This window comes from Amblyomma americanum, chromosome 4 (genome assembly GCF_052857255.1).
Source record: "Amblyomma americanum isolate KBUSLIRL-KWMA chromosome 4, ASM5285725v1, whole genome shotgun sequence".
In the NCBI taxonomy this organism is placed as follows: domain Eukaryota; kingdom Metazoa; phylum Arthropoda; class Arachnida; order Ixodida; family Ixodidae; genus Amblyomma; species Amblyomma americanum.
The window spans coordinates 110727384-110746405 of NC_135500.1; the positions used below are offsets into that span (position 1 = coordinate 110727384).

At 46.6% G+C, this 19022-nt stretch overlaps 2 protein-coding genes across 5 annotated transcripts in view; one reads left to right on the forward strand and one right to left on the reverse strand.

Moving 5' to 3' along the window:
- LOC144128210 (E3 ubiquitin-protein ligase RNF19A-like) overlaps positions 1 to 8664 on the forward strand; it is an 88742-nt gene extending 80078 nt beyond the window's left edge. For 2 of the 3 annotated variants that reach the window (XM_077661429.1, XM_077661430.1), the window contains exon 9: positions 8361 to 8662. In XM_077661429.1, coding sequence (XP_077517555.1) covers positions 8361 to 8580 — 220 coding nt within the window. In that variant the 3' untranslated portion in view covers positions 8581 to 8662. Of the gene's footprint in view, positions 1 to 8360 lie in introns of all 3 variants that reach the window. The other variant, XM_077661433.1, reaches the window with a different exon arrangement.
- Positions 5542 to 19022, reverse strand: part of LOC144128209 (ATP-dependent RNA helicase DDX54) — a 50450-nt gene continuing 36969 nt past the window's right edge. The window contains exons 13-18 of one of the 2 annotated variants that reach the window (XM_077661427.1): positions 17847 to 18041; positions 16621 to 16790; positions 15756 to 15860; positions 12580 to 12681; positions 11217 to 11341; positions 5542 to 5771 (exon numbers count right to left, since the gene is read on the reverse strand). In XM_077661427.1, the coding sequence (XP_077517553.1) occupies positions 5596 to 5771; positions 11217 to 11341; positions 12580 to 12681; positions 15756 to 15860; positions 16621 to 16790; positions 17847 to 18041 (873 nt within the window). In that variant the 3' untranslated portion in view covers positions 5542 to 5595. Of the gene's footprint in view, positions 5772 to 11216; positions 11342 to 12579; positions 12682 to 15755; positions 15861 to 15946; positions 15990 to 16107; positions 16791 to 17846; positions 18042 to 19022 lie in introns of those variants that run through there. The other variant, XR_013313723.1, reaches the window with a different exon arrangement.

A 19022-nucleotide genomic window follows, 5' to 3' on the forward strand; every position in this document is an offset into this window, starting at 1 on the left:
CCTGGCAGCGCTTCTACGTGGTTTGCCGCTCCGCACGTCCGTTTCACCGTACGTGGCAGAGCGATTTGTCTAACGGGCAAGGCGTCGCGCCGAACGGGCGATGACGTTCCGTGGACTCCCTGGCAGTGGTGCAACACGCTGTCGCGTTCCATTCTTAGAGGCGAAGCTTAAAGTCCTCCAATTTTCAAGGAGATAGTCCCGAGCGTCAGGTTTTTAAATGCTAGGTTTTCCAAAGGTTTTCCTAGCCAGCAACGTATTAAAAAGGGTAAAGAAAATTATGGTGCCGCCGGGAATCAAGACTTTCTTCTTTAAACTACACACTAGGACTTTACCTGTGAAAATGGTTCTTGAGGCAAAGCAAATGTTTCTTCCTTGGGGGTAAGACTGCCTCATTTGCAAACAACCGGAGATCATATAGACCAGGTCTTTTTGCACTGTTGGGAAGGTGTCCATTTATGGGACGTGTTCCTGAGGACAGTCAAGAAACATCTTCCACTAGATCTACTCTTATGGAATTCGTTTTTGCCAACAGAAAATATGAACGGGGTTCCGTTTGACCATGCTGGTGGGCCTCCACAGTAAAATTTGACGTTCCCGTATATGGCTGGATATTATATTTGTGAGCCCGACGCACGACCAGCACGCATGTATTTGGTTTGTGTGGTTGGTTGGTTTTGGGGAAAGGAAATGGGGCAGTATCTGTCTCATATATCATTGGACACCTGAACTGCGCCGTAAGGGAAGGGATTAAGGAGGGAGTGAAAGAAGAAAGGAAGAGGTGCCATAGTAGAGGGCTCCGGAATAATTTCGACCAGCTGGGGATCTTTAACGTGCACTGACATCGCACAGCACACGGGCGTCTTAGCGTTTTGCCTCCATAAAAACGCAGTCGCCGCGGTCGGGTTCGAAGCCAGGAACTCCGGATCAGTAGCCGAGCGCCCTAATCACTGAGCCACCGCGGCGGGTGGTTTGTGGTTTATAATAATTATATTAATTGTTTTTTTGGGAAAGGAAATGACGCAGTAGCTGTCTGAACCGCGCCGTAAGGGAAGGGATACAGGTATAAAGGGGTGCCGTAGTGGAGGGCTCCGGAATGATTTCGACCGCCTGGGGATCTTTAACGTGCACTGACATCGCACAGCACACGGGTGCCTTAGCATTTTTCCTCCATAAAAACGCAGCCGATGCGGTCGGGCTCGAGCCCGGGAACTCCGGATCAGTAGTCGAATGCCGTAACCATGCACTGAGCCACCGCGGCGGGTTTGTTCAAAATTTGTTAATAATTGGTTTTTTGGGGAAAGGAAATGGCGCAATATCTGTCTCATATATCGTTGGACACCTGAACCGCGCCGTAAGGGAAGGGATAAAGGAGGGAGTGAAAGAAGAAAGGATAATAGGTTCCGTAGTGGAGGGCTCCGGAATAATTTCGACCACCTGGGGATCTTAACGTGCACTGACATCGCACAGCACACGGGCGCCTTAGCGTTTTTCCTCCATAAAAACGCAGCCGCCGAGGTCGGGTTCGAACCCGGGAACTCCGGATCAGTAGGCGAGCGCCCTAACCACTGAGCCACCGCGGCGGGTTCAAAATTTGTTCAAAAATTGTGGTTTGTGCAAAATTAGTTTTTGAGGAAAGGAAATGGCGCAGTAACTGTCTCATATCCCAGGTGAAAATTTGTTGATGGGAACCTACTGGTTTGTACTGGTTCGGCTGTAACCAGCAGGTTTCCTGCTGGTTGTACTGGTTCCAGCAGGGTGCTTACTGGTTTTCTGCTGGTTGTACTGGTTCCAGCAGGGTGTTTGTAATGGTTTTCTGCTGGTTGTACTGGTTCCAGCAGGGTGCTTGCTGGTTTACTGCTGGTTGTACTGGTTCCAGCAAGGTGCTTACTGGTTTTCTGCTGGTTGTACTGGTTCCAGCAGGGTGTTTGTAATGGTTTTCTGCTGGTTGTACTGGTTCCAGCAGGGTGCTTACTGGTTTACTGCTGGCTGTACTGGTTCCAGCAAGGTGCTAACTGGTTTTCTGTTGGTTTCACTAATGAGGCCTTTTTCCTTTGTTTGCATGGTAGCAATATCCTTCAGCTAACAGAATTTTGCAGCTAAATCTATTCAACTGTGAGCGCTAAAAATGAATAAATAGTGTCAAAATTTAATGAGAGAGCTTTGTTTATTAACCATTCCCCACTAACACCTGTGGGAGACCCATCTTGAGGGGTATATAAGCATGAGGCAGGCCACATGGTATTAGAATGTGAGTACGAGTTACACTTGGAAGTTGTATGTATATTATAGGGCTGTTGCTATAGCTGCTTTTCAAGTGGGGTTTAAAGCTGTACTTGTGTTCCTACTATGGGTAGATTTGCATGGCCCTGCAGGGTAAGTTTACCAGTTACCGTTGGTTTCGAGCGTTTTTTGCTCGTTCTTTTTTTGTGCATGCTTAACGTTTAGGAAGTTACAATTTGTTTTAAAGTTTCAGAAAATTTCGAAAATTAAAGGATATATTGCATGAATGATTTATCTACACAGAATTAAATGTAATGTTTCGGTGCTGTATGGAACCTAATGGCCCCAGCACCTACTGGTTCCATCAGATGCTGGTTCCAGTAGCTGCTGGGAATGTGCTAATAAACCAGTACTACTGGAACCAGTAGGATCCCAGCAGAAAACCAGCAGCAAATTTTCACCTGGGATATATCTCGTTGGACACCCGAACCACGCTGTAAGGGAAGGGATAAAGGTGAGAGCGAAAGATTAAAGGAAGAAAGAGGTGCCGTAGTGGAGGTCTCCGGAATAATTTCGACCACCTGGGGATCTTTAACGTGTGCTCTGACATCGCACAGCACACGGACGCCTTTTGCGTTTCGCCTCTATCGAAACGCGGCCGCCGTGGTCGAGTTCGAACCCGGGTACTCCGAATCAGTAGCCGAGCGCTCTAACCACTGAGCCACCGCCGGTCCAGGATTAATAATAATAATAATGCCTGTTTCCATTTTCAAGTCGGCGCGTCGTCCATGCCGCGTTCATTTTCGAAAGCCACTTTTTTACGGCCGTGCGTCAGATTAATCGCATGATGACGAGTAAATTAAAGCGCAAAGTATCAAGAAGCTCACCGAAGTTCGCGGACAAAGGAAGAAAATGTACTGTCATTGACCCGGAGGAAAGGATCCAGCGAAAAGGTTTAGCTGTGTCCAGTAGACAGCTAGTTTGAAGACATCCCCCAATGACAACAGCGGCGAGGCCGTACTGGAACCGGGCGAGGGCTAGCAGCACAGAAAAAGGCGTCATTCGAGCCGGAGTGGAGCGACACCAAACAGAAATGCGCTTCGATGGCGGCATGTAAGGAGGCCGCGATCGACTTAGCTCGAACGAAGCGAAATATATCGCAGAAAGGTGAAGAGGGTGGGCAATGGGATCAGGCCTGGGAATTGCACAATGCTGCTCACTGACAAAGGAAGACTGCCTGGTGAATACACGGCCGCTTTTCTTTGGCTGTAGACCAGAACTTGAAACACCACTTAATTCCCACAAAGCAAAAAACTTTAATGAGGAAAACCACGCTAAGCCCAATTTTTCCGGCAAAAAAAAAAATACAGCTCTTTCGGACATCACTTTTAATTGTGGGACAACTGTGGAATACTTTAAGATACCATTATGAAAATATTGATGGAGATAATCTAATATTCCGATGCACACAGTGAAACGGTGCCTTTAATGTTTGCCAAGCGCCCGTACCGAGTACCTGAGACTGCCATAAGAAACCACCATAAATAGCAAGCGTCCCGCGGACGGTTCTGCAGATATATATATTGATTTTATGATGCAGTCTTCTGATAGTCGAAAAAATGCGCTTGTCCACCAAATTCATAGTTAAAACGGAACCACATTGGCCAACCGCCCTCAACACATTGAGCGAAAAAGCCGCTTCTGCATGCGTGACATTAATGTGCACACCGAAGAAGGCACCAACCAATTGCGAAACGGCAGTGCCTTTCCATTCGCCGTGCAGCATAACATGCAGAAAGGAAGCGACCAGTTCAACCACTTTTGGGACTCAACCATGTGCGGCTGGACACAGCTCACTGGAGCTTTCTTTTGCGATTGTATTGGATTCCCAATGGGGTTTAGCGACCACGACCTGGTCAGCTCCACACTATAGTCGGATACAACTTAAGTCTGCAGTGAAGCTCCACCTACATCAGGACCGGCGCACAGAGTTCCTCTACGACAAAAATGTAGGCCGTTGTTAAAACTTCTCGTCACCTAAACAAGAAGCTAACCATGAGAAAAAAGTTATAAGCTCTAGAATTTTGATACCTGGCTTGTTTAATAAAGTCAAATATTAAAAAGCTGATTTCGTTCACTTTTGTGACTGACTAGCGGAGTAATACAGTATGCCGCGGACCGTGGCCCAGTGTTAACTGCTGTTTTTTTAAGTTGTATCCTACTATAGGTTCAATGACAAGAAAGCCTAAAAGTAGTTGGTACTTGTAAAAATTAAATACCATCTCAAAGATGAAACTTTAGCAAAAACGATAACAGAAGCTTTAACAAAACTGACAGAGCAGTGCGCCGCTGGGTTAAGAAACAAATTAAGTCCATATACAAGGACTGAACACCCGCGATATCTCAGATTCGAGACTTAAACACATACAGTGGAGAAAATATATGCCTATGTTACATTGTTATGGCGTTATTTTTCTCATAAAGTTTCGCTTTCCACAAGTGACGTCGTGCACAAAACTGTCACAAGCCACGTGCGCTCGCAACAGATGGAGCAACGAAAGCATCACTGTTTATGAGCACACAGGACTTATGACGTTTCTGTGTACCGACCTCTGATGTCACAGACAGTGGAAAGTGAAACTATAGAAGTTCACCGGACGTCTACCTTCGTGGCAATTTGAATGCCAGTAGGGGCTGTTAAATAAATTGTGGGGTGTAAAGTCCCGAAGCGACACGGGATATGAGGGACACTGTAGTGGAGGGCTCCTGGTAATTTTGAGCATCTGGAGTTCTTTTAATATGCGCTGACAGCACACGGGCGCTATTTGCATTTTGCCTCCATCTAAATGCGGCAGCAGTGGCCGGGACTGAGCCAATTAGTCATAGGCATGCGTCAAGTGCAGGGTGTCTGTCCAGCGTGAAAGGAAATGTGAGAATGGGGACGCAGTCGCTGATAGGATATCACCGAACGTGCCATACACACCTGTCGCTGCAAAACTGTGCTGTGATAAATTACCTAGAGCGCACTAATCCATATATGCTGTCCCGTTCTGTCGTTCCAAGGCGTTGGGCACCGCTATAATCAAAAAGAACCTGAAAACATATACAGCCTATGCTCCCCAAGCTCGTGCCCTGCCAAGAATAAACACATGGCAAAATGACCACGAATTGTTCTCAGGATTGGCCCATGCAGTGTCAGTCATGTCTAGGACCAGCAGGACAGCGCCACTAATTTTAACCGCGCCCACCACCACTCCTTTCTCTTGATACGCGGGTTCTGGATTAAAAAAATGATTAAAGGGACCACACAAAGAAACCATGGAGTTTGCGATAACAAGAGTCTCTTTTGTACATCCGCCCTTCGCCCCTCCCCCTTCAGCCCTTGCGCTTCTTGGCGGCCCTCTCCATGTGCTTCTTCTTGACATGGTAGTTGAGCCGGGCCTTTTTCTTCCTAGCCTTGAGGATCTCCTCCTTGGTCTTGAGCTCGCGGCGGAAGTGCTTCTTGGGAGCCTTCTGGCGTGCCGGGCCGCTGTGACGCTTGCCCAGCCGGTCTGCACGTACAGTACAAGGATACGATCAGCAGCGCACTCTACACGTAACAGCATGCACACATCACACTCAATCTTCGTTACAAGGAAAAGAGCCACCTCACATCACGACAAGAGATGACATGCGCGGTTAATGCCACATAAGGTGTGATTAAAAAAAATCTTTTTATCGACTGTATAATGGTGCACCACTGCCAAGGCAAGAATGCTGTTTGTGGGCACCTACGGTACACGAATAAATAGTACGCTCTAGAGGTCTGTGCTGCAATCACTAATTCAATTAGATTCGAAGCACATTGAAATCCACGCATCTATGCATACATTTATACAATTTTTGCAAGACAGGAGATGTAGGCGCCACCTTCTGTGTCTACCGGCAGCGCTCAGCGACGACGTTAAGGAATTTTCTAGTAAGCTCCATTCATTTCTTGTGGCTGCTGCAGCTGAGACGACGATGTGTACAATTTAAGTTTTGCACCAATAAGTGTCTCTCATTTTGGCCGAAGCATGAAACTGCAATGAGTAAGAAACTCTGGACACAGGCTGTTGTTTAGCACACTATGTCCTTGTCTTAGCACGATCGCATGTCACTGCTGTTAGATGCGTGCAAGACGGCGGAATTGAGTCATGAGACTTTGGGGCCGTAGCATCTCATTAAAAGCTGCTACACTGGCAATCTGCAGCACCATGGCTAAATGGCAAAATTGAAATGGGCGTAGGTGACACCACAAGCGGCGGCGTCATGTCTGCTGCACGTGACAAGGTAAATATTAAAAGGCTACCAGCTTAAGCCCTTACTTTCTGAGAATGCCTTGCCTTATATAATGTAGCGCCCTAAAACCAAAAATGAGAAAGTTCGTTACATAATTTTAGTTAATTAGTCGTCTTTTAGCTGAGCTCTATCACATATTATCGCAGCAAAAGTAACCGACCCTCCCCCATCCAAGTTCCGACCGATACCACTTTGCGTAGGGGCGCCACCTGACAAAACACTTCTGGTGTTGAAGCAGGCCCACTGCGCCCGTCTTGCAACCATTAGCGATTTGTCAGGTGGCGCCTCCATGCAGAATGGCATCGGTCGGAACTTGGAGGGGGGGGGCTATTACTTTTGCCCTCCATAACACATAATGTACAGTCAGTGAAATCTTTAGCTAACATGCGTGGCGGCCACGTTTTCCGTGCTCCTTGCAGCTTATGACGGAGCAGTTTGCGAAAATATGCAATCTAAGCACAGGCTCACAAGCCTGTGCCTAGCTTAATATAGATGGCTTATTGTTTATGGGGTTTAACGTCCCAAAGTGACTCGGGCTATGAGAGACACTGTAGTGAAGGGCTCAGGAAATTTCGACCACTTGGGGTTCAATAATGTGCACTGACATCGCACAGGACACGGGCCTCTAGAATTTTGCCTCCATCAAAATGTGACCACCGCGGCCGGGATTGAACCCGCATCTTTCGGGTCAGTAGCCGAGCACCATAAGCACTGAGCCACCGCGGAGCTTTCCGCAAGTTTGCTTCGTCGTAAAGAGTAGGAGCACGGAAAAAGTGGCCGTCACACACGCCAGCTAAAGGTTTGGCCGGTGGACTGTTCTTAGAATAAAACTCTGTAAAGGTTAAAAGAGTCACACGGTACATCTCTCACCTCCTCTGCCTTGAGTTTGCTTTTAACCATCATAGTGAGGTGACTGGCGCATATATGTAATTTCCACTTGGAGCATGAAAGGGACCACCACTTGGTTAGTCATAAGAAATGGCTTGGTGAATACAGCACCTTACGGACCATGCTGCCACGAAAGGATTTTACCTATGCGTTTACTATGGCCGCTGCTCTGTCACCATTGTCTACAATGGAGCTAGACCTTCCCAACCTGGGCACCGCCATATTGTTCTCTGGACTGATTTTTTGCGCCCGGCGCTACCAATCCCAGGGAGCGCCTGGTAGCACCAGGCTCACAGCAGATTACTGTACTCCGTAAATGCTTTTAAATTAAAAATAACACTGTGCTAACCGCTTTCTCGCTTGTCCAAACCATACACCATGGCGTTTGCCTCTACGCTCCCTATACCCTGCGCACCTGTCGCTGTGGCAGACTTGTTTATTCTGGCGGCAACGAAGAAACAGTGGTCAAGCGGCACCGAAGCTGTGCAACGCGCAATGGAGGTCTGCACAGATCCTAACAATGGTCCACAGTGCTGAGCGGTATGGCAAGAAAAGGCTCAGCACGTGCTGACTCGTCTTCCATGCGATTACTCGTGCAACACAGTACATCATCTCGCATTCCAGTCGTGAGCCAGTTCCTTTCAGTTAGAACTCCGCTCAATTTGAACAAAGTTTCGGCCTCTTCAAAATACATATTGACCCTCCCAGCACTAAGCTCACGGTCAGCACCACTGCCGATGGCAGGCTGTCTTGCTCGGTCGCGCCAGTGTGTACGCTATAGTACGGACGCTAACTCTAGCTGCTAACCCCAACCTTTTGCGATCTGTTTCGGCGTCTTCCGCGCTACAGCAAAGGCCAACCCACGATCCCAAGGTGTACCATATATATGCCAAGGCCCCCGTTGCCATTCTCAGTCACTGGCGTGCACGCAGGCTGACGCTCAAGTGGAACACGCTGATGCCCAAGAACCAGCTGCTGGGCGGCCCCCCGGGCTTCTACCAGCAGACACCGTCGCCCCCTCTGTCGCCGCCGCTGTGCACCAGAGGGGAGCACCCAAGGGGAGCCGGGCCGCTCGTGGCGCGCGGTGCCGTCCCGTGGCCTGGTTTCACGCTCATGCCGCCCCCCAAGGAACCCTCCGCGAAGGCCACGTAGGGGGACCGCAGTGTTCCCTGCCCATCACACTGCTGCCCGATGAGGGCCCCTGCCTTCCATCTATATCACGCATCCCGTCGTGCTCACCGCCACTGCTACGCAGCTGCTGTGGGCTGCTTGTGCCTTCAAACTGCCCACAGCGAACTAGAACAGCGACAGTGGCACTGGCGGCCTTGGTCTTTTTGTGCGCGAATAATTTTTGTTTGATTGCAAGAACTACAGCCAGCAAGGTTTTCTTGCTGGGAGCGAACGGTGTTGCATTATTAAATTGCTCACACGCCTTGACAGCGAACAGCCTGGATTGCCCTGTAGGTGGGCGCTTCCGAGGGGTGCCCCGTCGCTGCTACACTAGTCCACGGTTTTAATTATCTTTGTACCACAAAGCAACGCCATGGCGATGACCAAGTGCCATGCGTGGGTGCATGCTCACTATAGGGCTACGCTGGAGCACTTTAAGAGCAAGTTTATAAATGAATTTGTGCTGATGAAAAAACCCGGCTAACCTTGCATACAGAGTGCTGAGTGAACAAAGATTTATTTACGCGTGTAGTTATGACATAGAAACTTGAATCCTGTGCAGAGCTGCTGTTGGTGGTATTTGCAGAATAGTGGACTGAATTAAAACGTTTCTGGTTAATTTCCTGAAAACAACGGAACTGAACTGTCTTGTTATTTGCGCAGCTAAAAAGTGGTTCAATTTCTAGTCACGTTAACACTGCCATGCGAGGAATGAAGTGAGGGAGTTAAACATGCAGGGCATTTAGTGAAGTGATGTCTTGCATTCACCGAGCGTTGTCCCACACTTGGTGCTCTCGCTGACTTTTTTTTTTTTCACTTCAATTATATATGTCAGACGGTGAAGGTAGACATGTATTTTTGACGCGTAATATTATAGCACATTCATGTGCAGGACTCAGTGAATATACTAGGATATTAACATATGTTACTAAGAATTTGCTTAAAATGACTTAGATGCACCTGTGCAGAGTTGTGTCCTGCAGTGATTAGGTCGTCTGCTTTAACTTGGCATCTTATGGTATCTTTAGTGTACCTAAATTGTTCATGGTAACGTTGCGTGAAAAGAAGACATATGACAGGATATGGGACTTGCGCAACACTGACAATTGATTTAATCACCAGCACATCTGAGGGAAAAGATATGTCGAGCATGGCTGATGCAGTTAAATGCCTTGCCTTTGATTTCCACACTGATGCAACGCATGGGATGTGCTACATAGGCTGTCCAAACGGTTCCCGCCATTCAGCTGTGGCCAACAGAGTTTGCAGGTGCTACAATGCTTTGGCAAAGTAGAGCCCTTGTTTCTGAACAAGATGCTGTGAAATACAACCTTGCTGTTTCCCAAGTGTACACTTGACAGTCACTTGACAGTGTACACTTGAGAGTGTACACGTGACAAGTGCACACTGGCTGTGTACACTTGAGTTATCCAGCACACACTTGAGTTTTCCCCTTAAATGTGTGCTGGAAAACTTACAATAAAATCAGTTCGCAGTGTGGGTACCAGGGCAGTTATCTCCTTTTAAGATGAAAATTGTGTGACAACGGCGATTTCTTGCAGTTCCATCAAACGCTTTAATTTGTACATGCTATCGGGAGTGGCGGAAGCAGAACTGCTCCACAATGGTATGGTTCTCCTCGGCTTCTTTCAGTGTCCAAAACAGTAGCGCTGGAGTTTTCTCGCGCGTGGCGTCGCATGTGAGTATGCTTCACCGTACAAACGGCAAACAACACGTGACGAGCGCGGAGTACACCTTTAAGATTCTACAGTATTGTAACAATTATAACAATTCTGAAACAGATTCCATACCATTTTTGTATTTCCGCCCTCAGCCATTGTCTGAAACGATGACATGAACCGGCCATCACTGGATTCGAACCAATAACGAAGAGTCAATGCGAACCATGGCATTGGTTTGGTTTATGGGGGTTTAACGCCCCAAACTGACTCGGGCTATGAGAGTCAACGTAGGAAATTTTGACTATCTGGGGTCCTTTAATGTGCACCGACATCACACAGTACACGAGTACAAAAATGGAATGACATTAGTTTCAGGATCATTTTATTATGCAGGCCCTGTTCTGCAGGTGTACAGTCTCTGCAAAAAGTCGCCAGGCAATAGTATTTTCTTCCCAGCCATATAGTAGAGCCTTTATGGCACCCCTAAATACCAATGCCTGGAAAGGCAAGGACGAGGATTCTCCTTACCTTACACAAATTCAGAGCCTAAGGGGTGCCAAAATGCTCCGCTAGATTTGCTGAGAAGGAAACACCGTTGCCTGGTTACTTGATGGTACCTTAAGTACCAACATGTCCCTGCCCCCACTACAAAAGAACCAGTGGCCTCATATACTCACTCACAGAGATGCGACATGAAGCTCCATATCTTGTAAAATCTCTGCAGCCAAAAAAGCTGTCATTTGTGTCTACTATTCAAACCTGTGTCATTTCACATTACTGAGCTGCCACTTCACCACATGAATTGGCTGTCTGCGAGCACAAGCTTATCAAAAGCTACAAACAAAATTAACCCAGTGCAGCAATCTTCCGCATCTCCACTGCGGTGAGATGACACAAGGAGCATTCATCGCGACTGCAACGCAATGGTGCACTCACCACAGGCCGACATCTTGTGCTTCCCAAGGCTGCCACCACCACTGCCTCCCTCCTCGTCATCGTCGTCACCTTCGCTTTCCTGCTCGCGAGCATCCATCTGGGTCTTCTTCCTCCACTGCTTGTAGCTAGTGCACTGGGTCAGGGCTTTTTCTCTCCTTTCCGCACACTTTGCAGTTGAAAGAGAGCTTTCTTTTTCTTCTCTGTCACAATCACTGCGATGCTATAAGCACCACACAGGGTGGAACAGCAGGCAACTGTAACTTCCGCAAAGCATGCCAACACAATTCAGCGGGCTAGTTTGTGGCCCACCACAGGTGCATTGCATACAAGGACAATGCAGGCTAAACTTTACTCTGTGCCACAAGAGCATTCCAAAGGCTTCTGAGGCGGTAGTGTTTTGACTGTGTCAACAACCAAGCGCTACTGAACACTCAGCCAAGCCTTTGACAGCCTTCAAATCAATAGTACGGTCACATCTCGAGATAACGAACACGGATATTACGAATTACTGGCTATATCAAACTGCCCCTAAATATATTTAACAAATGCATGCAATTCTTATTTTATATATAGAATGCATTTTGCTATAAAACGGATATATCGAACCAAGCATCCTGCTTGGATGGCAGGTGACAGGCTTTACATCACTACACAATGATTGGTGGTGGTGAGGCAAGACACGAGCCATGGCTCACGCTTTATTTTGCACTAGACAACAGCGCCACAGTTGGAAGATATTACAACATGAACATCTGGTAGCCAGGCAGCCCTCTTGTGCCTCCTGCACCCATTGATAGTGGCCCAGAGCCAGCATGATGGCTGGTTGTAGCCACCCTATCAACTGTTATGGGGGTGTTGAAAACGGCGGTAGCTGTCGTTCTGGCGTCCCATTTTTCCATTCGACACTACTGTAATGCTGCACTACTGTAAACATCAACCCTAGTTGACGTTTGACCCACTGCTGCCTCATGCTGGCAGTGCTGTGTGGGAAAGCCACCCTAACCGAAGTATGGCAGTCTGTTTTAGCGACCTCCGCAATTGCCAGAAGTGGCTACGGAACAGTGCTCAAAACTTCAGAAACTGTCTCTCCCAGTTGCCATCCATTCGCTGCTTAAATAGCATTTCTCTTGCGCGAGTTTTTGGCAAAAATTTTATATTATGAATTTGGGCTGTATCGAACCATTTCATGATTTTTTACCCGTTCGCAACAACGAGGTCTGACTGTACTATATTGAGTGGACAGAGGAGCATGGAAACCTAGCTCGAGTTGAAAGGCTTTCTGAGTGACACCAATGTGGCCCCTTCGTTAAGCAGCGTACCCACAGCTGCACGGTAAAGGTGGCAAATGGGGAACAAAGGATACACGTCCGACTTGTATGACGCTGGAATCCAGGCACCACTCTCCGTTCGGATCTTCTTCTTCTTGGGGTCCTCGTCGCGCACAAAGCGCTTCTTCTTGCGGTCCCTGAAACGGCCAGCAAATGTGAAGACGAAACATGCTAAATCTACATCTTCTGTTATGCCTTTTGGCCTTGAAGAAATTAATGAGCAGAAGTTATTTATTTATTTATTGCAAGTACCTACAGCGCCCATGAGGCATTATTGTAGGGAGGATATAGCTACATACAATAACACATGCAAAGAAGATATTGGGAAACATGTCGGCAGGGTAACAACAATACTATAAGTAGACTAAAAAAAAAATACATAACATAGACCGGGGGTTGCCAAAGTCTTCCACCCAATACGGTTGCGAAGTTCTGAGCTCTTTATATGAAAATTATAATTCCCAGTCACAAACCTTGCAGCACGTTTCTGTACCCTTTCTAACTTGTGAATGAGTGTACCGTGAAAGAAAGGGTCCCATGCTACACAAGCGTATTCTAATACTGGCCTGACATTTGTTTCTTTTAGTACCTGGGGAGAGCTTTTGAAATTCCGTTGGAAAAAATACAGAAGACTAGAAGCTTTGGCAGTTATCATGCCAATGTGGGCTATCCAATCTAGGGATGCTGTGAGTATAACACCAAGATACTTAACCTTATCTATAGTTTGGATAGTGTCATGGTTTAGAAAATACGATCCTAAAATTTTCTTTTTTTTGTTTGTAAATTGCACATGGAAACACTTAGATACATTCAGTGCCATGCCCCACTTCAAGCGCCAGTCACAAATTTTGTCAAGGTCAGCCTGTAAGACGCACAAATCATCAAGGCACGTGACTGGAGAATACAAAATGCAATCGTCCACATACAGTCTGACAGTGGATCTGAGGCCGACAGGTATGACATTGATGAATATGAGGAACAGTAACGGTCCACGCACAGACCCCTGTGGCACTCCAGATAAAACATCCACAGGTGATGATGACGCACCATTTATTACCACCTGCTGCTGGCGTGCGCTTAATCTTTCAGCCAACCGAACAGGCAGTCAGGAAGGCCAAGGCATGATATTTTTTGGAGAAGAAAGTGGTGCGGCACAACATCAAAAGCCTTCTTAAAATCTAGAAAAATGGCGTCTATCTGAAAACAGTTGTTTATCCCGGATGCAATGTCATGAATGAACTCAGTCAGCTGCATTGCACATGACAGCCCTGATCGGAAGCCGTGCTGCGCTGATGTGAAAAAACTGTTGTCTTGAAGGTGTTTTACAAGTCCAGACTAGATTATGTGCTCCAGGGTTTTGCAGCAAACAGACGTCAAAGAAATGGGGCGATAATTGAAGACCTGGGTGTGATCACCTTTTTTGTGAACTGGCGTGACGTTGGCTATTTTCCAATCATTAGGCAATTTCGCAGTCTGTAGTGACTTGTTGAATAAAGTAACCAAAAACGGACTAATACTCTCTGCGCAGTGCTTTAGAATAAAGTTAGGAATGCCGTCAGGACCTTGTGCGGAATGCGCATTTAGGTTTTGTAGCAGTGATCTGACACCTTGTTCAGTTATAACCATATCTGGCATTGCATTCAGCTGTTCCTGCTTTTCCGTAATTGTGTCTGAGGACCAAGCTGAGAAGACGGAATGAAAATATACATTGAAACACTCTGCTCGTGCGATGTCATCTTTCAATAAACTTTTGCCATCCTTGATGACCGGAATGCCAACAACATCCTTTTTGTTGCATTTGATAAAGCGCCACACTTCTTTTGGGTTCGTTTTTAATTTGCCTGCCAATGAGGATATGTACAAGCGCTTTGTTGTCCTTAATTCACTCTTAAGGTTTGCAGTCAGGATTTTCAGTCGTGTGTACACAGATGAGTTTCTTGTTTTACAAAACCTTTTATAAACCTGAGCTTTCTTTCTAATTGATGCACGCATTCTTTTAGTTTATTAGGTGACATCAGCCTTCCGGGAATAAACTGATCAACGAGAAACAACAGCTTATTCCTGAATGTTGTCCACAGTTCGTCTACATCACAGGAAATAGAACTATCTCTGAAAAACGTAAAAAATAACTCAAGTTCCCTAATTATGGCTTCATAGTTACCTATGAATGCCATAGATGGTGAAGGGAGAAAACATCAGCCTCTGTTGTTGAGTGCCTGATGGCACAATTCTATTCTTTTCACAGAGCAGTAACCACAGAAACCTGGAAATTTTTCTGCTAGCATAGTGCAATAATTATGACACTGAAGGTGCTAAGAAGAGAGAGACAGTGACCAATGAGGCTTGGGCTGGCCACCACATCAAACGAGGCTGCACGTTTACAATACGGCAGCAAGCGGTTTAAGCATTAGGCCTTTTCAGCTGGCAAGTGCATACCGCTGCAGTGCCGCAGGTTGAAAGCTTGAGGCTCTGGTCCTGACCGGAGGCCGCAAAGATGTTCTGTTGAAGCTAAAGCAATGACACGCACTTTCTGTGCACACAGGAGTACTGCCAGATCCAGCACAAATCAAGCAAGTAAGAGTACCGAACAGTAGTAACCTTTTGTTTGCCTTCACCACTACTTAACTAATGTCATTGGTGCAAGACTCAAAAGAATTAAACTGGCTGTTGAAGACTGTACCTCGACCTTAAAGCACAGCACAGAGCAACTGTAAGAAAAAAAAATGATGGTCGATTTCCAAAGTTAGGCTAAATACGAATTAGGCGTGTGAGCACTTCGGTTTCGGGGTTCAGATCCATCGTTCACGGATGGAAGTTGTTCGGATAGCGTTAATGGGTTAATGCCCATATATGCAGAACTGGTCATTCTTGACTTCACATTTATAGGTCACTGGGAGTCCTCATACCACTCCAGGAGCAGTGGTGCAGGGGTTAAGCGATGTGCCACTGCCCTGTCATGGCAGGTGCTGTCATCAGTGGGGCTTGTGAGACTGAGGTTGCTCTTCCTGGGCAACCCTTCACAACTTATCATTAATTTATCTGCCATCTGTCATGGTAGGCAGTTTGCTGCTCACAATCTAGTGGGCAGGTGGGCAGCCTGCCGCAAAGTAGGCTTCAAACAAACAGACAGACAGAAAACCAAACAGAAATCAAACAAACAAACAGCACAATGGCCACTACAAGTGCTAATGTACTAAAACAACACACTGACCACTTGAGGGCACTCTTCTGCTTTCGGAGAAGCTTGTCGTCATCCCCCGTCAGATCCAGCACTGCCTGGGATGCCTGCTGCTCAAAGGTCTTGTCCAGCTCTAGCCTGCACAGACGAGGAGGCATGGGTTGACACTGGCAATGTCTGCACATTAGCTCCAACTCAGTCCAATGTCCCGGAGAAATCCTTACTCTTGGCGAGTTGCCTCCAATCACAGTAATTCAGCATGCCATGCTGCAGAGTGCATGAAAAAAAGCCCAGCATGTTAGTGTAACATTCAATTCAAGACAGCCCCCCCCCCCCCCCCCCCCCCCCCCCCCCCCCCCCCCCCCCCCCCCCCCCTTCTACGTACCGACTTTTCCTCGGCAGACTGACATCTAAGTATTGTCGGCTCTCGATATTGGAGACATGAAAGAGACCACCAATTTATTTGAATTAAGCATACCTCAAGCTGAGAGATTCCCTGCTCCCCGAAAGAACACCACAACCAACTTTTCATTGATTAGTGTAAAAAATATTGATAAACACACTTTAAATGCTGCATTTTCAACTGGTCTCAGCAGTCAGCACAGAGACAAAAACTCTTGGACACCATTGCAAATCCTGCACACAATGGTACGGCTCGCTTGCTGTGACCGGGGAAAAGCTTTCCCCTTTTTGCCATCACAGGAGGGAATCAAAAAGCGGAATGTGCATCCAGGAAAGAGCGTGCCATTATTAGTTACATAAACACTGCTCATTTTACACCGCTGCAAGTGAGGCATCATACGATGTCAGTTACATCGGACTAGCCAGCACCATCTCCTGCTGTTCCCTTAGCCAGAGGCAAACACGCCAGCAGGGAAAGATAAAGTGGAGGACCCACCCTTTCTCTGTGTGGAAGTCAGATGAGAAGTGGGGGATGTAGAACTCCTCATCCTTGAACGAGTTTGGCTTCGACTTCTTGCTCTTGACAGGACCAGCATTGGGGTCAGCCTTGCCACGTTTCCTGCTTTTCACCTTTGTATTGTTGCTGATCACTGTTGAAAAAGTTTTCTGCAAAAAAAAAAAAGAGGCAGCACAGTGTGGCTTGACACTGCAGTAGAAATTTTGTTTTCTTCTGTACAGCACTGCTTGATGAAGGTGCAAAAAGATCCCGATGAACAAAAGCATTGAATTGAATGTTACCAAAAAAACACCTGGCCACATTGAATGCACACTTGCAAGAATGAGTAACAAGTGCACACTGTGCACTGCTGCCTACTGTGTTCTCTGTAACGTGTATTATGGAACTAGGGAATTCAACAGTTAATCATTCACTTGAGCAGATTAATGCATCAAACAACCTTAAAGCTTGTATAAAGGCTTGGCAAAAGTTTTAATCATTCAAAAATTTAAAACACCCATGCTCACTAAACAAAGGTTTCACCATAACCCTGCCCGATCATAAGTCTGGCATCAACACCATCAGTCATTCCAAAACCCTCTCCCAGTGATTTCCAATATACTACAGGGAGTTTCATGTAACTTAAACCAAGGATTAAAAAAAAACTGCAAACCGCAGCCCACTGAAACTAACGATACATTGTTTGCCATCATGTGGCGCTCCTCAGAATATTTTTTATATTCTCCTTAATCAGTTAATTAACTAAGATGAATTATGCAAATTTTCAAATATTCATTTTAGTGCCAAGAGCGTTACGTTAGGTTGTAGAGCAGGTTTAGAAACAACCGATATAGTTTATTGTAGCATCGTATATACTATGAGATCTTTTTTTCCGGCATCTAAAGAAAGCCCGCGAAATATGAAAAAATACCACATGACTGTGCTCGTGCGCTACCATATTGCAGCACTCTCAATGGCGTTTCGAGCAAACGGAGCGTGCTCGCTGACCGTGGCGAAGTAAATGGCCGCTCTTCCGGCACGAGCGCAGTCACATGGTATTTTTTCATATTTCGCGGCCTAGTTATTTCTGGCAAAGATGCACATGCACTATGGCCTTTGCAGTACCGAACTCGACTCTGCACTCGATTCTGTCAAAGCCAAGCTCTAACTATCATTGCTACAAGCTTTGCTAAGGAGAGCCCAATGCATTTTCTTGAAGACCTCACCTCAATTTCCTCCTCTCCTGCCATGACAGCAGAGCCCTCTGCGTCGCTACCCTTAGCTGCTGTTGGCTTGTCTTCATCCGGCTTTGGATTGGCCCTCACAGACAAGCGGTTGATGAGGTTGTCGTGCTTGAGTCTCTTGCTCTTCATGACTGCAAAGGCAGTGTTCTTGCCTGTGTTCCCAATCTCAAAGATGGTCTGGAACGCAAAAATTTCCGACTACTGCAGCACATGAAATTGCAGTGCACGCGTAAACTGTGCAATGCACTTCAGCAGAGTCACTGAATGCCAGACAGTGCATAAAACTACGTACTTCACCAAATGTACGAACATTCAATAAAGTAGTGAGCTGGGCCTAAGGTTAGCTCGTAAAAAAAGACTGCAAAGAAATCGTTGTCTTTCCAACCTCTCCTGGGCAAAGATGTGAGACAAGCACCACAACAACCCTCACAAGCACACACACATACCACACACCTGGGCCAAATTCACATTCTTACTAACCAGTGGGTAAGCACAGTATAACACTTCATTCTGCCTGGTCACAAGGTCTCATGGTACTGCGCCACACAATGAGCGATCGCAATGTGCACTACTGAACAACCACCAGCTGGCTGCCAAAAGCAATGCAGAAGTTTGCCTCACTGTTATCAAGATCCAAAGCCTATCATGGTATCCTAGCAAGATAACTACTGATGGTCATGGCTTTCAAGTTCATACCATCCAATGTGGCATGCAAGGGTTTTCGTAGCAAGCAATATATAGAATGCACTGTAGCCAAGGGATTGTACTCATTCTTACCAGTCGAGATCATGCCACCAAGATTCTACAGTAAATCACCATCATCATCAGCCTGACAACGCCCCTTACGGGCAAAGGCCTTGCCCATGTCTCTCCAATTAAAACTGTCCTGTGCCAGTTGAAACCGCCTTAGCCCTGCAGACTTCTTAATCTCATCCGCCGACCTAAATTTCAGGCGTCCCATGCTGCGCTTGTCTTCTCTTGGAATCCACTCCGTTACCCTTAAAAGACCACCTGTTATTTTGCTTTTACATAACATGCCCTGCCCAAACCCATTTCTTCTTGATTTCGGCTACGATATCATTAACTCGCCTTTCTTCCCTGACCCACTCTGTTCTCTTATTTTCTCTCAATGTTATGCCAATCAGTTTTCTTTCCACA